Genomic DNA, 17,029 nt, shown 5'->3' with positions numbered 1-17,029 from the left:
TATTATAGTCTCTTAAAAATCCATTAATTCCCAAGTTTCCTGTCTTTAGTGAACAGGTCACTGTCATTGCTGAACTCAGCAGCTGCCCAGAAGCTGAAAGTCAGGAGTGGGACAAATTCTCTCCAGTGCTCTCAGATCACAGAGACACAGAAATCTCTGAAAAAGATGATCCAGGATGGGATCTAAAATCAAAATTATGGTTCAAATGGTTTAACATACTTTTCACTTCTTCCTCAGTGTGGCAGTCATGACAGAGCAAGATCTCTTACCTCACTTCATGTCACTTCATGAGGGCTTAGAATAAGGATAGTGATCAACCAGCTCTGAAGTGCATGGACACTTCCATTGGCACCAACACTACCCAGAAGTTAATTTAACAAACATCCAAATCTTTATGAATCATAACAGAGGTTTCTGAAGGCCATTCCCAGCAAAACCATGCTATGTTAGACAAGAAGAGCTTTCTTAGTCCTTCCCCTGTATTTTCTTCTGACCCACACATCATTTTCCTTTAGTAAGGGTGTCTTTACTCTCAGCATAAGGTCATCCTTATAGGCTGTGGGGCTCTTTGTAATGGGGCCTGGAAGTTCACTAAACCTTAGACACCACAATCCAATGTGCTGTGCACCAGGTGTCTTGCTGTGTGTTTCAGAAAGTATTTAAAAAACATTATAAAAGTCAAAACACACATAAAAATACTGCAGAAAGAAGCTGCCATGAGCTTGGATATGAGGTTTGAATGAAAGTGGAGAAAGTTTTCTTTGAACCATTAAGACCAGTAAACCCATTCATTTCAGTCTTTTAAACACACATTTAAAACACATTGAAATGAAGGAGCTAATATTTCTAATTAAAAAGATGGGGAAATATTTTGGTAGAATAACCCAGTTTTCTTTTTGCCTTCACCAGATCTCCACTAACAAAACCACCTGTGAGCATTTTCTACCTTAAATTCATTTAAGATAAGACAGGAGCTGGGATGGCATTGGGGATCAAGGATGCTTGCACAGGAAATTCCTTCCTAAATAGACCCCAAATGTGCACAAGACTGCAACATGCAGCGTCCAAGGAAAGCAACTTTGTCCTTTGGATGCCAAACAGAAAAAATGAGGTTTTTTTCCCGCTGAGAGCCCAGCCTTGCCAAGAGAAAGGCTCCTGCTGCCTTTACAGTTTGGATGGTCACTTGCAAGCTGTCAATTGCTCTCTGCAACTCCCTGACAAAAGGTTGTAGTAAAGTGGGAGTTGGCTTCTTCTCCCAAGTAACCAGTGATAATACAAGAGGAAATGACTTTGAGTCATACCAGATTTAGACTGCACATTAGGAAAAATTTCTTCACTGGTCAAACACTGGAACTGGCTGCTCAGGGAAGTGGTGGAATCACCATCCTTGGAAGTGCTCAAACCCCGTGTCAAGGTGGAGCTTAGGGACATGGTTTAGCGGTGGACTTGGCAGTGCTGGGTTGATGGTTGGACACAGAGGTCTTTTCCAACCTTAATTATTCTATGAAACATTTTGGCCCATGGAGAAGCAGCCCAGAGAAACCTGCACTCCAGTCAACCATGCTGTAGCTTCTAAGAGTGCAGTTTAAGTCTAAAGAGCTGTCAAAGCAGCACCTTAGCACAAAACCTTTTTCATAATGAAAAATATTAGCACTTACAAAGTTCTTAATATCTATGCAAAGCAACCTATAAATAATTCATTTACTCTACAGCATCTGGATCATTTGAAATGCATCAGTGCTTTTATCAATACAGTGCAATGGATTTACACTGCAGAAAAGAGGCTTGAGGGCATTTGGGCTATCTAAGTATTGTTGATCTGAGCATTATTACTAAAGGTAAACTGAAATAAATTACCTCAGTCACTACACTGTGGTTTTTTCAGCATGGTAAATAAAACCTATTAGTTCTAGGTCATTAAATTCAATATTAGGCTTTAAAAGAGCCCAGAAATTCTATGATGTTATTAGAGAAACATGCAACAGAACATATGTGCTTCAGTATTACAGATAAAATTATTACTTTGTTATATTTAGATATTAGTTATTAGTGTATTTTTCAAAGGGATTTTTGAGATAAAAGCCCAGCTGCCATTCTCAGAGGCAAGCTGGGCACACCATGGTCCTGGCTCTCACTGAGTGGCAGGCTGCCAAATAACTGAGACATTTCCGAAAATGTCATTTGAAGCCTCTTGCTAATTCACTCATTTTTCCTCTACTCATAAGAATAAATATTATTTTTCCAATATTACAGGTGAAGCGAGTGGGCAGGGACCTTGAGAGAAGGGCTTGATTTTCACATTTTTTAAGTTCCTGTGACCCTAAACATGTCGTTTGCTGTCCTGTACCTCAGTGCTCCTCCCTGCTTGAATATATTGTGCTGTCCTAATTTTAACCTTTATCCTTCCCCTTTAGCTACAACAACTTTGCAAGGATTGCCTCCCCAGGTCTGGCCAGTGTTTAGCCCAGGGAAAATGCTCTCCTAATTGAAATCTCCAGTCACTTACCTACAGCCCAAAATCCTGACAAGAGCCACTGCTAGATACAATGTCTTGCAAGATGCCTACAGCAAGGCTGGAAAAACATCCTCCAAAGAGTAAAGACTGACATGCTGCACCCAATCCATTGCAATAAACTCTGTCAGGATATTATAGGCTGCTCTGATGTTTTTCTAACTAAAACAGCATCCAAGTACTTTCAAAGTGGGAAAAAATCTATTTGCCATTTAAGTACAAAGACAGAAGATTAGCATAAGTCTTCACAAGTGGCACATACAGTTCAGTCTCCACTGCTTTCTTTTACGTGATGCTCCCTCCCCATGAGGCAGGAGTGCTCCCAGGATGTGGGGTCAGACTCACAGCTGGCAGGAGCCACTGCAGCTCAAAAGGGCCACAAAACCAGAATGCACCACTCAACTTCGACTGCCTTCTCAGGTCAGGTCTAAACAGTGACTATGAATTATTGTTTATAGAAGAATTCAGACGACCGAGCTGCTCTTCAGCGCAAAATTACAACAAATTTCTTTACCCTGTTTTTTGTTGAGCATCACAGGAACATTGCACCATCCCATTGAGATTTTCAGAAACCTGAGTTAAACTGCTGTGTGAGAGAAATTACAGGAAAAGCCCAGTAATTGCAAAGCCTAATTACAAGGTAATGTGGTGCTCATGAGCAGAACTGCTAAACAATTAGGGACCAGACTAACGAGCAGGCCACCTGTCAGCTGGGAGAGGGCTGGAGAAAGGCTGGCACAGGACACTCCTGACAGGCTGTGGAGGGGGATATGAAAACAAGGAAATGTTCAAATACTACATTTAAGATACGCAGTATGAAAAGAGCCACTGATTGGAGCTCATATGCTTGTTAAATATATGAACACTATAATTGTTGTTGTACAGGAAAGGGAAGCTCAGCGCAGAGTGTGAGACATGGAGGGGTGAGGAGAGCAGTGCAGGAGGGGTGGGAAGAAGGGGCTGGAACAGAAGCACAGCTCAGATGGACTGCTGGATAGGGGGGTGCCAGTTAATCACCAGCAGAACCCAAAACTTCCTGTACTTCTCTGCTTTACACCTACTGTAGTATAACACAAATGCTGTGCTGTCCTGAAAAACGAAACCTGCACAGTAAAGTCAGCTTTTAGTCACACTGCAGGAAAAACCTAACCAATAGCAGTCCCTGGAAGTGGATGTAGGAATAAACTCTGGAGTAGTCCATTCTAGTCACAGAATCACAGAATGGCCTGGGTTAGAGGAGATCTAAAGATCATCCAGTTCCAATCCCCTGCCATGGTCAGGGACACCTTCCACTCTCCCATGTTGCTCCAAGCCCCATCCAGCCTGGCCTCAAACACTTCCAGGGATGCAGGGATGGGGCATTCACAGCTTCTCTGGGCAACCTGTTCCAGTGCCTCACCATCCCCACAGTAAAGAATTTATTCCCAATATCTAGTCTAAACTTGCTCTCAGTCAGCTTGAAGCCAATCCCCCTTGGCCTGTCACTATGTGCTCTATGAATACATTGCTCCACTCTGGACCACTCAGAACAGAGCCAAAGACAGCAGAGGTCAGGACAGTAGAAGACAGATGCTAATTAAACAAAGTATTCTTTCCTCTCCCTAAAACAGTGGATAAAGATGCAAACTGAAATTTGAAATTACAGTGGCATCACAAAAATTATAAAATGTTCAAATTTACAAAATTTTACAACTTTGCCACCCCTCACTTTGTGCAAGTAAATTTAATTGCAATTCCGATTTTAAAAAATGCAAATATATCCACAAATGAGCTACAAGTTGTGATTGGAAGCTGAGACAAAGCCTGTAATCTTTACACTGAAAGTGTATTTATGTCAGTTTTGAGGCTGGTTCTTTTCTTTTGTCCTAGGTGCTTTAAAATCAATAGAATAGAATGAAACAGAGCTATTGATTTGAAATATGTTATTTTTCCACATGCCTGCTGAGAATCAAGAAAACACTAAAACATGAGTTCAACGCATCAATTTTGTGAAACTTTCAGCACATTTTTAAGTGTGACCCTGAATATAAATATTTTATTTATTGAAACACTTGCTCTAAGACTCATTCTAGTTAAAGAAAATATCTTCCTCATTCAGTATTTGAATCAGCCCCTTGCTTACTGGGGAGAACACAGATATTTTAGTGACTGAATTATTTTGGGAGCAAATCCCTCAGATGATTCAAACACTCCTAAACATGCAACATTCTTCATCTCTGGCCACCAACCTCCTCTCTTCTGCAATAATGTAGAGGAAAAGGAAGGAAACAGAGCTGTGATGAGCCAGAAGGACTGAATTTTGCAGAGCTCTGAATGACTGTGATATTTTGCTGTATGATTAACAGGAGAGGAAGGGGAAGAAGGACACACAACAGCTACCCATTTATTTTATATTTATATACTTCTCTTTTAACTGTGTGGATCCCCACAAAGCATCAGCTAGGTTTGTAAGCAGTCATCCATCCAATTTTAACATGCTATTTTCAAATATGCATTTTTTTTTCTTTTGCTGGGGCATTCCAGCAATCTTGTTATACTAAGTTAATTAGTTTGGATTTGGCATTTTTGGAGTCTTTCATTTGCATACTGAAAAATAAGAGGCCAATAACAACATGTGCTTAGGAATCTGGCTACTGGTCTTTTATCTTAATCACAATTTCACCACTTAGCCAGCTAGAGAAAGCTATGAAAAATCCAACCATAATACAGAAAAGCAACTAATATTGTAAAATGGCTCTGGGTCCTTGGATGAATGACATTTTAGATGAGCATCTTGCCCTTAAATGCAAAGTCACCTTTGGGTAAATCTGCAAGGTATCTATTGGCTTCATAAAATTCCTTTAGATGTATTAAAATCAGTGTCTGTGTTTATTCATATCAAAAGAAAGGAATAAGTAATTTTAAAATTTCTCTGTGTGTTTTCACAATATGTCTTTTGCCTATTTTATCTCTTACAGAAGCAATATTTTAGTAATTTCAGAAGCAGGACAGCACTGGAGTAATTAAGGGTACATGAGAAGGAAGAGGTGAGTTTTAAAATACTCAAAATCAGAATCTTAATCTTCATACAAGTTTATATGACTAGTATTTGACCATAATTGAAAAAGCAAGGAAAATGCTGATTTTTCATAGCAGACTGCAGTTGTGGGAAAACAAGCCTGATGTCTACATAAAGTGGACATATTCATCAGTGGGGGGATATTATACCAGCTCTGTGGCAATACCTCATTCTCTGTTCTTGCAAAAGTTTAGTTAATTCATTATCATTCCCTCCACTATGCTCTATTTGCTATAATCTAGCAAATAAAGAAAATAGCAGCCAAGGTCTCAGTAAAACACCTTTTCCTTCATTAGGGCCATTAGGATATCTGTGCTACAAGGAAAAGGATCCTAGACAAAAACCCCTGAACTGCAATGCAGCTCATATTTCCATTATCACCATTCCCAGCAAGTGGCTGTGGGGAGCACCATTCCCAGGGAGAACACAGCCTGGAAAAGAACTCCTGCACTCTGCAGGTGTGTTTGTGAAGGTGTTTATTGTCTGCAGCAGCTTTCCCTCTGCTTGAGTGGGTGGCAGAACCTGCAGCTGGGGAATGTGTTCATTCAGCACTACCCTTTAACACTCTCTCTTTTCATTACCGGTATTAAAATTGTTCCCAATGGGCACAGCAGACAAGGAAAGCTAAACAGAGGAAGGATTTGATCCAGTTCCCCATTAAATTCAAAAGAAAAGCTAATAACTTCCATGATAATAAGAGCTGGACTGGAAATCACATGAACAGCACACCACAAATCATTTTATTCTCAACAAAGCTTGTTCTGACTGCAGCAATTTCCGGGGAGAGCTGGAATCTACATCCCCCAAAGTAGCTCCACTCCAGCAAATCCAACATGCATTAATTCAAGCATTATTTGGTTTTCCCCTGGCTGGAAAATGTAAGGCAGCAGAGGATAAAAAGAGCACATGGCTTGTGTGCAAGCCCCAGCCCAGCTGCTGCTGGAGCACTGTTTGCCTCTTGTTTAGCATTGCTTCTCCTCCCTGCCAGGAAAAAAAGCCCAGATTTGATGAGGGAATATAAACCTCCAGTTTTGTTTATGGTAAAATAATCACTGATGGTGCTCCAACCACTTCTTCCAACCATGTGTCACATCAACTACTAAGTTTTGGATGGTCTTGGAGAAAAAGGCTGCTGTTTTCCACGCCTATTTATGAGCTCACTGGGCAGGCCTAGATAAAAAGTTAGAACTGTGGTGTTTGCATGTTTAACAGGAGGAAAACTGGAATGGGAATTTGAAGGTTGAGATGGGAATTTGAGGAATTTGAATTTGAGGAATTTGAGGAATTTGAATTCTGGGCAAATAGCTCTCACTGCTGGAGTTAGGACACAGACAAGATGATCTCCAGAGGTCCCTGCCCACCCAAATAGTCCTTGAACCTGTAATTTCAGGAGCAACATAAAGAACTAGAGGAATTAAGAAGGACATAAAAAAAAGCAATGGCCAAGGAGCAAGGAAGCAAAGCAAAGATACTACAAAGTGCTCAAAACTCACCAGTTATCCATTTAGCCTCTGGGTCATGAATCTTAAAATCATCACTGAAGAGATCTTCCACTGTTATCTTCTTCTTTTGAGACAAGCTGTTATCTTCCACTGTTAAACATTCAAAAATAAACTCCCATTAATTCAGCTTGGAAATGTATCTGAAAGCACAGAAACTGTGGATAGTGACATATCTCATTTGGAAACAGTCCACATTAAGCTTTGTGTCACACACAGATCCCTTCCCACTGCCAGTGTAATTAAAGGAGCACCTAATGGCTCACTAACAGAACCCTCCTTGCTATGTATGCCTGGTCTTAACAGCTACAAAAATACCAAGAAATGGTCCAAAACACATATTTTCAGACATAACATGATCAAAAAAGAATCTAAGTCATGCAAATCCACCTATAGGTATCACAGTGATATATAATGCTTAGTATTCAACAGGTAAACCCTAAAATATTTCTGAAAATATGAGCTACAATTAAAAACGTATTTTAAATGCCCAATATTTTTACAGCTTATATTTTTATTTCCTTCATTTTTAACATAAAACCATAGTTGGAAAGGTGTTTAACCTTCTAACTAAGGGCTCATACAGATTACTTCAGAAATTCACAAAAGATATTCCATGGGAATCAGACATTTGGTTTCAGAAATATTTTTGAAAAGTCTATGAGACATAACCCTTAATCCTTAGGTGTTGCATAGCTTGCCCATACTAATTTTAATTTTTAGTGAAAAGATATGCAGTTTCATTTGTAAACATGGAAATATCAAAGCTGAAAGTTTTCGAGAAAAAACAACAAATTTGAAAGCCCAACAATTTTGATTAATATGTTTCCTCTTTCCTTTTCTCCTGTCAAGTGTAATATTTTTTGTTTTGACAAGCAGTCACCCTCTATGAATAATTTGTTGTCAACATTCAATTTTTTGCTGAAATAATATTTTCATGGAAACCTTTCAGTCAGCTGTAAATACATTTGCTCTTTTAAAGAAAAGAGGAGGCCACATTCTGAATATTTCCACATCAGGAATGTGTGTTCCAGCATCTTTCCTCATGACAGTATCCTCATGCCTGAGGTTTATTGGCAGCCTTAGATATCTTTAATATTGTTTAGTGCTAAACTTACACTGAACACTTATGATTAGAGAAGTGGAAGCAGACCCTGAAGGCACTTATTTGTGGAAAAAAAAAGTCTTCTTTGCTGTACTAAATTGAAGCCCCTGAGCTACCTAGATGACAGAAAAATACCTGTGAACAGTGTTTTGTTCCACTAAAAGGTGTTTCAGAACAAACTTTCACTTTTACCAAATGAAATTATATTCTTCAATGTTCATATTTTTCCCTAGTCTGGCTGAGACTTCAACCACACTGTTCACTGTGGCTTCCAGATTCCAGAACACATTGACACAGTTCCTCAGCCAAATCCCTCTGTGTGACAGCATCATGCCAAGTTATTCTGCATAATTTTATTTATTAAAATGGAAAATATAGGTGACAAGGACCCCAGGAAATAGTTCCAATTAATTTCACTGTGGTGCAAGTGCCCAGAACAGGGTCCCCAGGGAGGTCAGATGGGGCAGAGCCCACACAGCCCTAGGTTTGTGCCTGTCCCAGGAGATGCTTCCCAAATGCCCTCTGGAGGAACACACGAGGGCAGAAGGACAGGCACAATCAAACCTCTGTGCTGGAGATTTGGGAAGAAGCAGAGTGGGAAGCCCTTCCTATTCCTCCTTTTTGTGCAGGTTGCGGACCAGTTTGGGAGCTGCACCATCTCTGCTCCTCCAGAGCACTCAGCTCCTTGTGAGGGACAGCAGGAAGAGAGGCAGCACCTGGACTTTGCATTTTAGGAGCCTTTCTGAGGAATGAGGTGAAATTCCCTTCCTGCCTTGGGCTGGAAGAGCTGCAAAAGCCCTGTGCTGGACCACGAACTACATTCATCTCAGCCACAGAGCTGGAGAGACAACAAATAAACTAAATAATAAATCCATCAATCAATTTCAGTAATAGGAAAAAAAAGAGATTTACTGGCCTCTCTTCTAAGAGGTAGATCAGAGGCTTATTAAGAACATCTGCTCCATTCCTCTGGCCCTAATGGAGACATTTATGGAAGAAGAAATGCTATTGTGGGATCTCAGGCGCCCCACTCTATCCTGAGCAGCAGATTCTAAGTGTGCCTCAGGGTGTCTCAACCAGCTGGTGGAAAGGTTTGCTGTCCACACCCAGCTGCAGGGACCTGGAGGCCTCTTTGGGCTTATGGAAGGACAGCACTAAGCATGTGCCACCGTTTTTATTTTACATTCACATCCCCCACCCAGCTCAGCAGATCCAGATGGCAGCCCTGCAAGTGGCACAGGGACTTGGGATCTGAGTGCCAAGTCACAAACCCAGCATCCAAACTCCACAGCTATGTGCTGAGAGAACCAAGCAGAAACTGTGTCCATATTGGTTTAAATTCAATGTTAGAGGCTTACAGGAGCCCTGTGTTTGGGTTCATCTGCCTGCTCTTCATCCTTGCAGCCAAACAAACAAGAATGAAAGTCTTCATCCTTGCACCCAAACAAGCCTGGGCTGATCTGACATCCCACGGCTCTCCAGAACAAAGATCCTCCACAAATCCAGAAAACTCCAACAAAAAGGAGTAAGGAGCTGACCTCACTGCCTGTTTTGCTTCTTCTCTTTCAACCTTTTTTACTCAACTCTAGGCACACTGAGAGGCTGCTTGATAGGTCAGAAGGCTGCAGCCACCTTTTGGTGCCCACCTTTCTTTCTATCGCCCCGGCGCTCAGCCACAGGCTGGTGTTGGATGCTCTCCTCACACACCTCCTGGCCTGTTGTGCATTGCATGAGAGGGACAGTGCCTCCATCTCTCTGTGCCAGCACACCAGGAGTTCCATCCTCACCTCAGCATACCTGCTTGATCCCTGGGCAGATCCAAACCCTCCTTTCCCCCAGATGGCCTCTCTGTACCCAAAAGGCAGTGGCGAGATGTCATTGCAGGCCCCCAGCTGGGTAATAATTAGCATTGACTCCATCATTCCAGATGGCTGATCCATCACAGTATTATCTTATTAAGAAACCCATCACCCTTACAGACAGTCATGATGCAGGTGGACCCAACTGGTCCTTCAATCCAAACACCATCACCATTGGCTAATTAAGAAACCACCCTTTAGCAAACAAATCTCCATAACACATTCCACATGTTCACAACAACAGGTGCAGCAAGTGAAGATAAGAATTGTTTATCATTCTTTCCTCTGGTCTTCTCACAGCCCTTCCCAGGATGATGCCTGGGAAAGTCGTGCCTTGCTCTCCGTGGCCAGAGAGCTGCTGCCACAGCCAGACAAGGCAAACAGGCAATCTTTCTCCCTTCTGAAAAATCCCACCTGTTTGTAGTGGTGTAAAATACACATTTATATATAACTATGGTTAACAAATTGCTCTCCTGCACAGCTGGTCAAAGGACAGTGCCTTGCCCTGGGTATCACAAGAGCTACAAAGCTTTCTAGGCAATGCCTTTGACTGTCAGACAGAATGTTGTGAATTAATGCTATGCAGTGACTAGCTCAGTAACACTTCTGAGAAATAGTTCTTATAGATTTTTCAAAAATTTTAATATGGATTAGGGTGTACCTTTTTTTTTTCCAACTAAAAGGTCAGATTTGAAAGGAGAAAATGTGTGACAGCATCATGCCAAGTTATTCTGCATAATTTTATTTATTAAAATGGAAAATATAGGTGACAAGGACCCCAGGAAATAGTTCCAATTAATTTCACTGTGGTGCAAGTGCCCAGAACAGGGTCCCCAGGGAGGTCAGGTGGGGCAGAGCCCACACAGCCCTAGGTTTGTGCCTGTCCCAGGAGATGCTTCCCAAATGCCCTCTGGAGGAACACACGAGGGCAGAAGGACAGGCACAATCAAACCTCTGTGCTGGAGATTTGGGAAGAAGCAGAGTGGGAAGCCCTTCCTATTCCTCCTTTTTGTGCAGGTTGCGGACCAGTTTGGGAGCTGCACCATCTCTGCTCCTCCAGAGCACTCAGCTCCTTGTGAGGGACAGCAGGAAGAGAGGCAGCACCTGGACTTTGCATTTTAGGAGCCTTTCTGAGGAATGAGGTGAAATTCCCTTCCTGTTCCCTGCCTTGGGCTGGAAGAGCTGCAAAAGTCCTGTGCTGGACCATGAACTACATTCATCTCAGCCACAGAGCTGGAGAGACAACAAATAAACTAAATAATAAATCCATCAATCAATTTCAGTAATAGGAAAAAAAAGAGATTTACTGGCCTCTCTTCTAAGAGGTAGATCAGAGGCTTATTAAGGACATCTGCTCCATTCCTCTGGCCCTAATGGAGACATTTATGGAAGAAGAAATGCTATTGTGGGATCTCAGGCGCCCCACTCTATCCTGAGCAGCAGATTCTAAGTGTGCCTCAGGGTGTCTCAACCAGCTGGTGGAAAGGTTTGCTGTCCACACCCAGCTGCAGGGACCTGGAGGCCTCTTTGGGCTTATGGAAGGACAGCACTAAGCATGTGCCACCGTTTTTATTTTACATTCACATCCCCCACCCAGCTCAGCAGATCCAGATGGCAGCCCTGCAAGTGGCACAGGGACTTGGGATCTGAGTGCCAAGTCACAAACCCAGCATCCAAACTCCACAGCTATGTGCTGAGAGAACCAAGCAGAAACTGTGTCCATATTGGTTTAAATTCAATGTTAGAGGCTTACAGGAGCCCTGTGTTTGGGTTCATCTGCCTGCTCTTCATCCTTGCAGCCAAACAAACAAGAATGAAAGTCTTCATCCTTGCACCCAAACAAGCCTGGGCTGATCTGACATCCCACGGCTCTCCAGAACAAAGATCCTCCACAAATCCAGAAAACTCCAACAAAAAGGAGTAAGGAGCTGACCTCACTGCCTGTTTTGCTTCTTCTCTTTCAACCTTTTTTACTCAACTCTAGGCACACTGAGAGGCTGCTTGATAGGTCAGAAGGCTGCAGCCACCTTTTGGTGCCCACCTTTCTTTCTATCGCCCCGGCGCTCAGCCACAGGCTGGTGTTGGATGCTCTCCTCACACACCTCCTGGCCTGTTGTGCATTGCATGAGAGGGACAGTGCCTCCATCTCTCTGTGCCAGCACACCAGGAGTTCCATCCTCACCTCAGCATACCTGCTTGATCCCTGGGCAGATCCAAACCCTCCTTTCCCCCAGATGGCCTCTCTGTACCCAAAAGGCAGTGGCGAGATGTCATTGCAGGCCCCCAGCTGGGTAATAATTAGCATTGACTCCATCATTCCAGATGGCTGATCCATCACAGTATTATCTTATTAAGAAACCCATCACCCTTACAGACAGTCACGATGCAGGTGGACCCAACTTGTCCTTCAATCCAAACACCATCACCATTGTTAATTAAGAAACCACCCTTTAGCAAACAAATCTCCATAACACATTCCACATGTTCACAACAACAGGTGCAGCAAGTGAAGATAAGAATTGTTTATCATTCTTTCCTCTGGTCTTCTCACAGCCCTTCCCAGGATGATGCCTGGGAAAGTTGTGCCTTGCTCTCCGTGGCCAGAGAGCTGCTGCCACAGCCAGACAAGGCAAACAGGCAATCTTTCTCCCTTCTGAAAAATCCCACCTGTTTGTAGTGGTGTAAAATACACATTTATATATAACTATGGTTAACAAATTGCTCTCCTGCACAGCTGGTCAAAGGACAGTGCCTTGCCCTGGGTATCACAAGAGCTACAAAGCTTTCTAGGCAATGCCTTTGACTGTCAGACAGAATGTTGTGAATTAATGCTATGCAGTGACTAGCTCAGTAACACTTCTGAGAAATAGTTCTTATAGATTTTTCAAAAATTTTAATATGGATTAGGGTGTACCTTTTTTTTTTCCAACTAAAAGGTCAGATTTGAAAGGAGAAAATGTGATGTACATCTCCAGAAAGCTTTAAATATCAGGAACAGATGTATGAGAAATCAGCCTCTTCCTAAGCACAATGTCTAATGGAATTTGGGAAGGCCTTAATTTACTCAAATTTCTGTAGGGCTGGGTCCTCTTTTCAGCTTTGCTCTTTGTGTGTGTGCATGGGCAGACTTCTGGAAAGTTCTGCATGTCTTTATATAAATATGCAAACAACAGAATGGGACCTGCACAGGTGCCACATGCTGTGACAAGTGAGGAGCTGCCAGTTAGGAAAGCCTCAGGACAGCACTGTCATCATTTCTATAAATTATTTTACATTTTTCAAAGGTGGATGAAATGGCAGGACTCACACACCATGAAATTGGAGAAGCTCAGCATAGGCAATGGTGTATGTGTGGTGTTCTATAGTGTAATTAAATGAAAACTTCCACCTTTTATACAGATATAACTATAGTGTAATTAAATGTAAACTTCCACCACTTTGGATCCATAATGAAAACAGAAGCAGTACTGAGCTCAGAGTTTTTGTATGTGCATGTAAGACACAATTCTGAAACATCAACAGCGGAAAAAAACCAACCCAAGCCCAGCTTATCAGCACATCAGGTAATTAGAAATCTCAAAAATCATGAATGGAAATTTCAGCAAAGAAAATGACTTTGCATATTCCTAAGTTTTAAGCACAGAGACCCTCTCAATATCTGGAGGTGTTGCTGGGTACATAATAAAAACTGTGTGATTTATCTGTGTGCATCTGTGTGTACACACACACCAAAGGGAGAATGTCTTTGTGCATGTATATAAAATAAATATATAAATAAATACACTTCTGAATTTTGTTTATAACTGAATGTGAATATTTCAAGAAGGAGAAGAAGAAGGAGGCCCCTGGAAACTACAGGCCTGTTAGTGACATTTCAGTGCCTGGAAAAGTGCCTGGAGAAGATTATTCTGGGAGGTATTGAAAAACACCTAAAAGAGAATTCAGTCTTTGGTCACAGCCAGCAAAGCCTCATGAGGGCAGAGTCCTGCTTATCAAACCTGATTTCACATCATGACAGCGATTGATCAAGGGATTCCCACATTGTTCATCAAGGGAAACCAGTGGATTTAAGGATTGTGGATTTTGATGGAAGTGACACCCATGGTCCCATCCAGGCAGTGCTTTAGCTTCAAGAGAACTTTTTAAGGCTTGTGGGTATGGACTGTGTAATCAAGGCTTTCCTGTGCATCTTTGAAAAGTCTGTGCTTCTGTAAAACTGCAGGCAACATTTGCATACCCAACAAGTTGTGCCTGATGTGAGTGTAGTCCACACACCACGCCCCAAAACATCTCAGAGATGAACAGCACTGTCCAAAGATGTTGAATCCAAACACCAGCAAAATTAATTTAATAAAAGATCTTTAATTAAATTTAACCTTAACTAATTTAATTACATAATTATTCTCACATGACCTCATGGAACTTAAATTTGCATTGAAAACTTCAGGATAACATGAAATGAACTGAATGTGGCATGACAATAAATAAGTGAAAAAATAATGTGATTGTTTCACTCATCTTCAAATTAACTCAATGCACTCCTGTATTTCTTGGTTTGTCCCTCTCTCCAGCTCCTCAAGCAGCACCATTATGGGATAAGAATTTTGTCAGGGAAGATGGCCTAGGCCTGCTGGACTGAATGTATTTTGCATGTAATGAGCTGGAAATTTTTTGCTCCACAATTTCTGTCTCGTTTTTCCACTTCACTACCCTGTGCTCTTCCACTTCCTGAGGTTTCATTTCTCTCTTGCCTCCATTCTGTTCCTCAGCTCTGTGTTCTCTCTCCTGCTGCTTCCTGGATTCTACCATGTACTCATCCAAGAAGGAGTCCCTGTTCTTCTCCTCTACATCCCTAAGCAAGGGACCTTTGCCACCCCCTGGGTTTTGTAGCTCCTCACCCTTTCTGACACTGAATTCTTTTTTCTATGTCTTGTCTCTCATTTTGTTTGTCTTTTCATATTCAGTTCACAATCTTGTCAGTGCTGCAAAAGCACTTTATTTCTACTCCCTAAGTAGGCAGGGAAATTTTCAGGGCTGTATAAATGCATAATAATCAATAATCATAATGACACCACATTAAAATTCAAGCCTACAATGTCAGCAGCTACTGTAAGAGAAGTAATTTACAGAGGTTACATGCACAGAACTTTGCTGAAACTTGGTAAGGGGATTAACTAAAAGAATGCCTTATTGGGAAGTTACTAATTACTTGCTGTGGATAAGTACAATCTGGTATATCATTATCTGATATTGCTTTGTAAACACTGTGGTCTAAACTAAAAATTAATTCAACGGGATGGGATTTAGGTGCCAAGGCACCTAATGCCATTTCCAATGGTCCAAGATATGACACTCAACTGGCAACTCCATGGGGACATGAACTTTAGGAGTTCCTGTGCCCTTACTGACTGCCCCTTGTGGGTTCTTCTCCCACCCTGGCACATCTAAAATGACATTCCCCATCCATGTTAAGGCAATCAAGTTCCAGGCTTGTGCCCTCAGGTCAGCAGCTCTGATTTCTGAGCTGAAATGTAAAACTCTAAAACAATCTCACTAAGAATAACCTTGAACTCAGCATCACACTGAGATAAAAGTGAGGAAGGAAGATTCCTTTGATGTCGACTTTGCAGTTAGTTTGCAATCCCTTTACTCTTGGAAGTGTAAAATTACAGAAGAAAACCAAACTGGAAGTGAGTTAAAGGTTATAAATACCTGGTGTCAGGAGTATGACAGAGGTGACAATCAGCGAGCAGATAACGAGAATAACAAGTAAGGCAATTGCAATTCCTTTCCAGTTTCTTTGAGGAGGATTACTCCCCACCAGCTCCTAGAAACACCAAAAGAAGATGAACATTTAGAAAAGGGCACTTAGACAAGGCAACAGCACAGAATCCAGACAGCAATGTATATCTACAGCCTGTGACCACAGCGGGTGATGCCCTCGAGCCAAACACAGTTCAGGCTGTTATAATTCATGGTGCCATTAATTGAATTCATCCCAAATAATTATACAGCAAATAAATGCAATGCACCCACAGGTGGTTCAGCAATGGAACCCACATTCCCCATTACCTCCTGGCACCTGGGCAGCAGCCCCCATCCCAGCACTCATCCAAACTCACTCATCAACGCCGATTTCCTACAAACCCTCATTAAGTCTGGGAATGAGGAGCTTTACAGTAACCTTCAAGAGACTTTCATAATAAGATGTCAGAGAAGCATACAGGAAGATAAATAATTCACAGGGGCATGCATAGAGATAAAAATCAATAAGAATATCCCCCAAGAACTTTCTTGCCTTCCCAGAAAACATGACATCTCCTCAGGGCATACTGCATGCACTTCTGGGTTGGTAGGTCTGAGGAATTGAAGACAGGGTTCTTGTCTAGCATATACATTAAATTTAATCACATCCTTAAAACTTCAGAATAAAAACTCCATCACCACACACTGATTAGCTCTGACTGCACTGTGGTTGCACCATATGTTCTGCCTCTGATGTACACAGCAGCCCGGCTCTCAGGACTGAGGTTTTTATGAAGTGCTGCGTTCGCATTCGCAAGATCTTAAAAATTTATTCCACTTTCATGTGTTTTGCTGGATTCCTCTTAGCATTTTGCACTATATGTGGTTTCATGCATGCATTGAAGCACCCACAGGAACTGTATGAAATATTAGTGCACTCAGATTTTCTGGGAGGCTGAATTCACTCAAGGGATCTGGTCACAGCCAGAACAACTCTGGATGCTCCTCCTCCTTGTGAAACTCATCTATTTCAGGTTTTTTTGCCTCATTTCTTTATTATGAGGGATGGTGTGTCTAAAACAGAGCTGCTGGTACTTCTTTAAAAGACTATTTTATTTCCATTTTAAATTTTTTATGAAAACAAAAAACTTTCTAGGAGACTCAGTTCGTCTGTTTTTCAGAGTTTGCTTTATTTCTGCTTCTTATACACAGCAACAAGACTGGAAGGGAAAAGTCAGGCAAACCTCACAG

General features: G+C 41.8%; 1 protein-coding gene across 2 annotated transcripts in view; it reads right to left on the bottom strand.

The window, feature by feature from the left end:
- Positions 1 to 17,029, bottom strand: part of DPP6 (dipeptidyl peptidase like 6) — a 566,729-nt gene that overhangs the window by 161,088 nt on the left and 388,612 nt on the right. For both annotated transcript variants that reach the window (XM_031064312.1, XM_031064313.1), the window contains exons 2-3: positions 15,746 to 15,860; positions 7,064 to 7,162 (exon numbers count right to left, since the gene is read on the bottom strand). In XM_031064312.1, the coding sequence (XP_030920172.1) occupies positions 7,064 to 7,162; positions 15,746 to 15,860 (214 nt within the window). The remainder of the gene's footprint in view (positions 1 to 7,063; positions 7,163 to 15,745; positions 15,861 to 17,029) is intronic.

Source organism: Geospiza fortis, unplaced genomic scaffold, assembly GCF_000277835.1.
Source record: "Geospiza fortis unplaced genomic scaffold, GeoFor_1.0 scaffold73, whole genome shotgun sequence".
NCBI classification, from domain to species: Eukaryota; Metazoa; Chordata; class Aves; order Passeriformes; family Thraupidae; genus Geospiza; species Geospiza fortis.
This window is presented reverse-complemented; position numbering and strand designations above follow the sequence as displayed.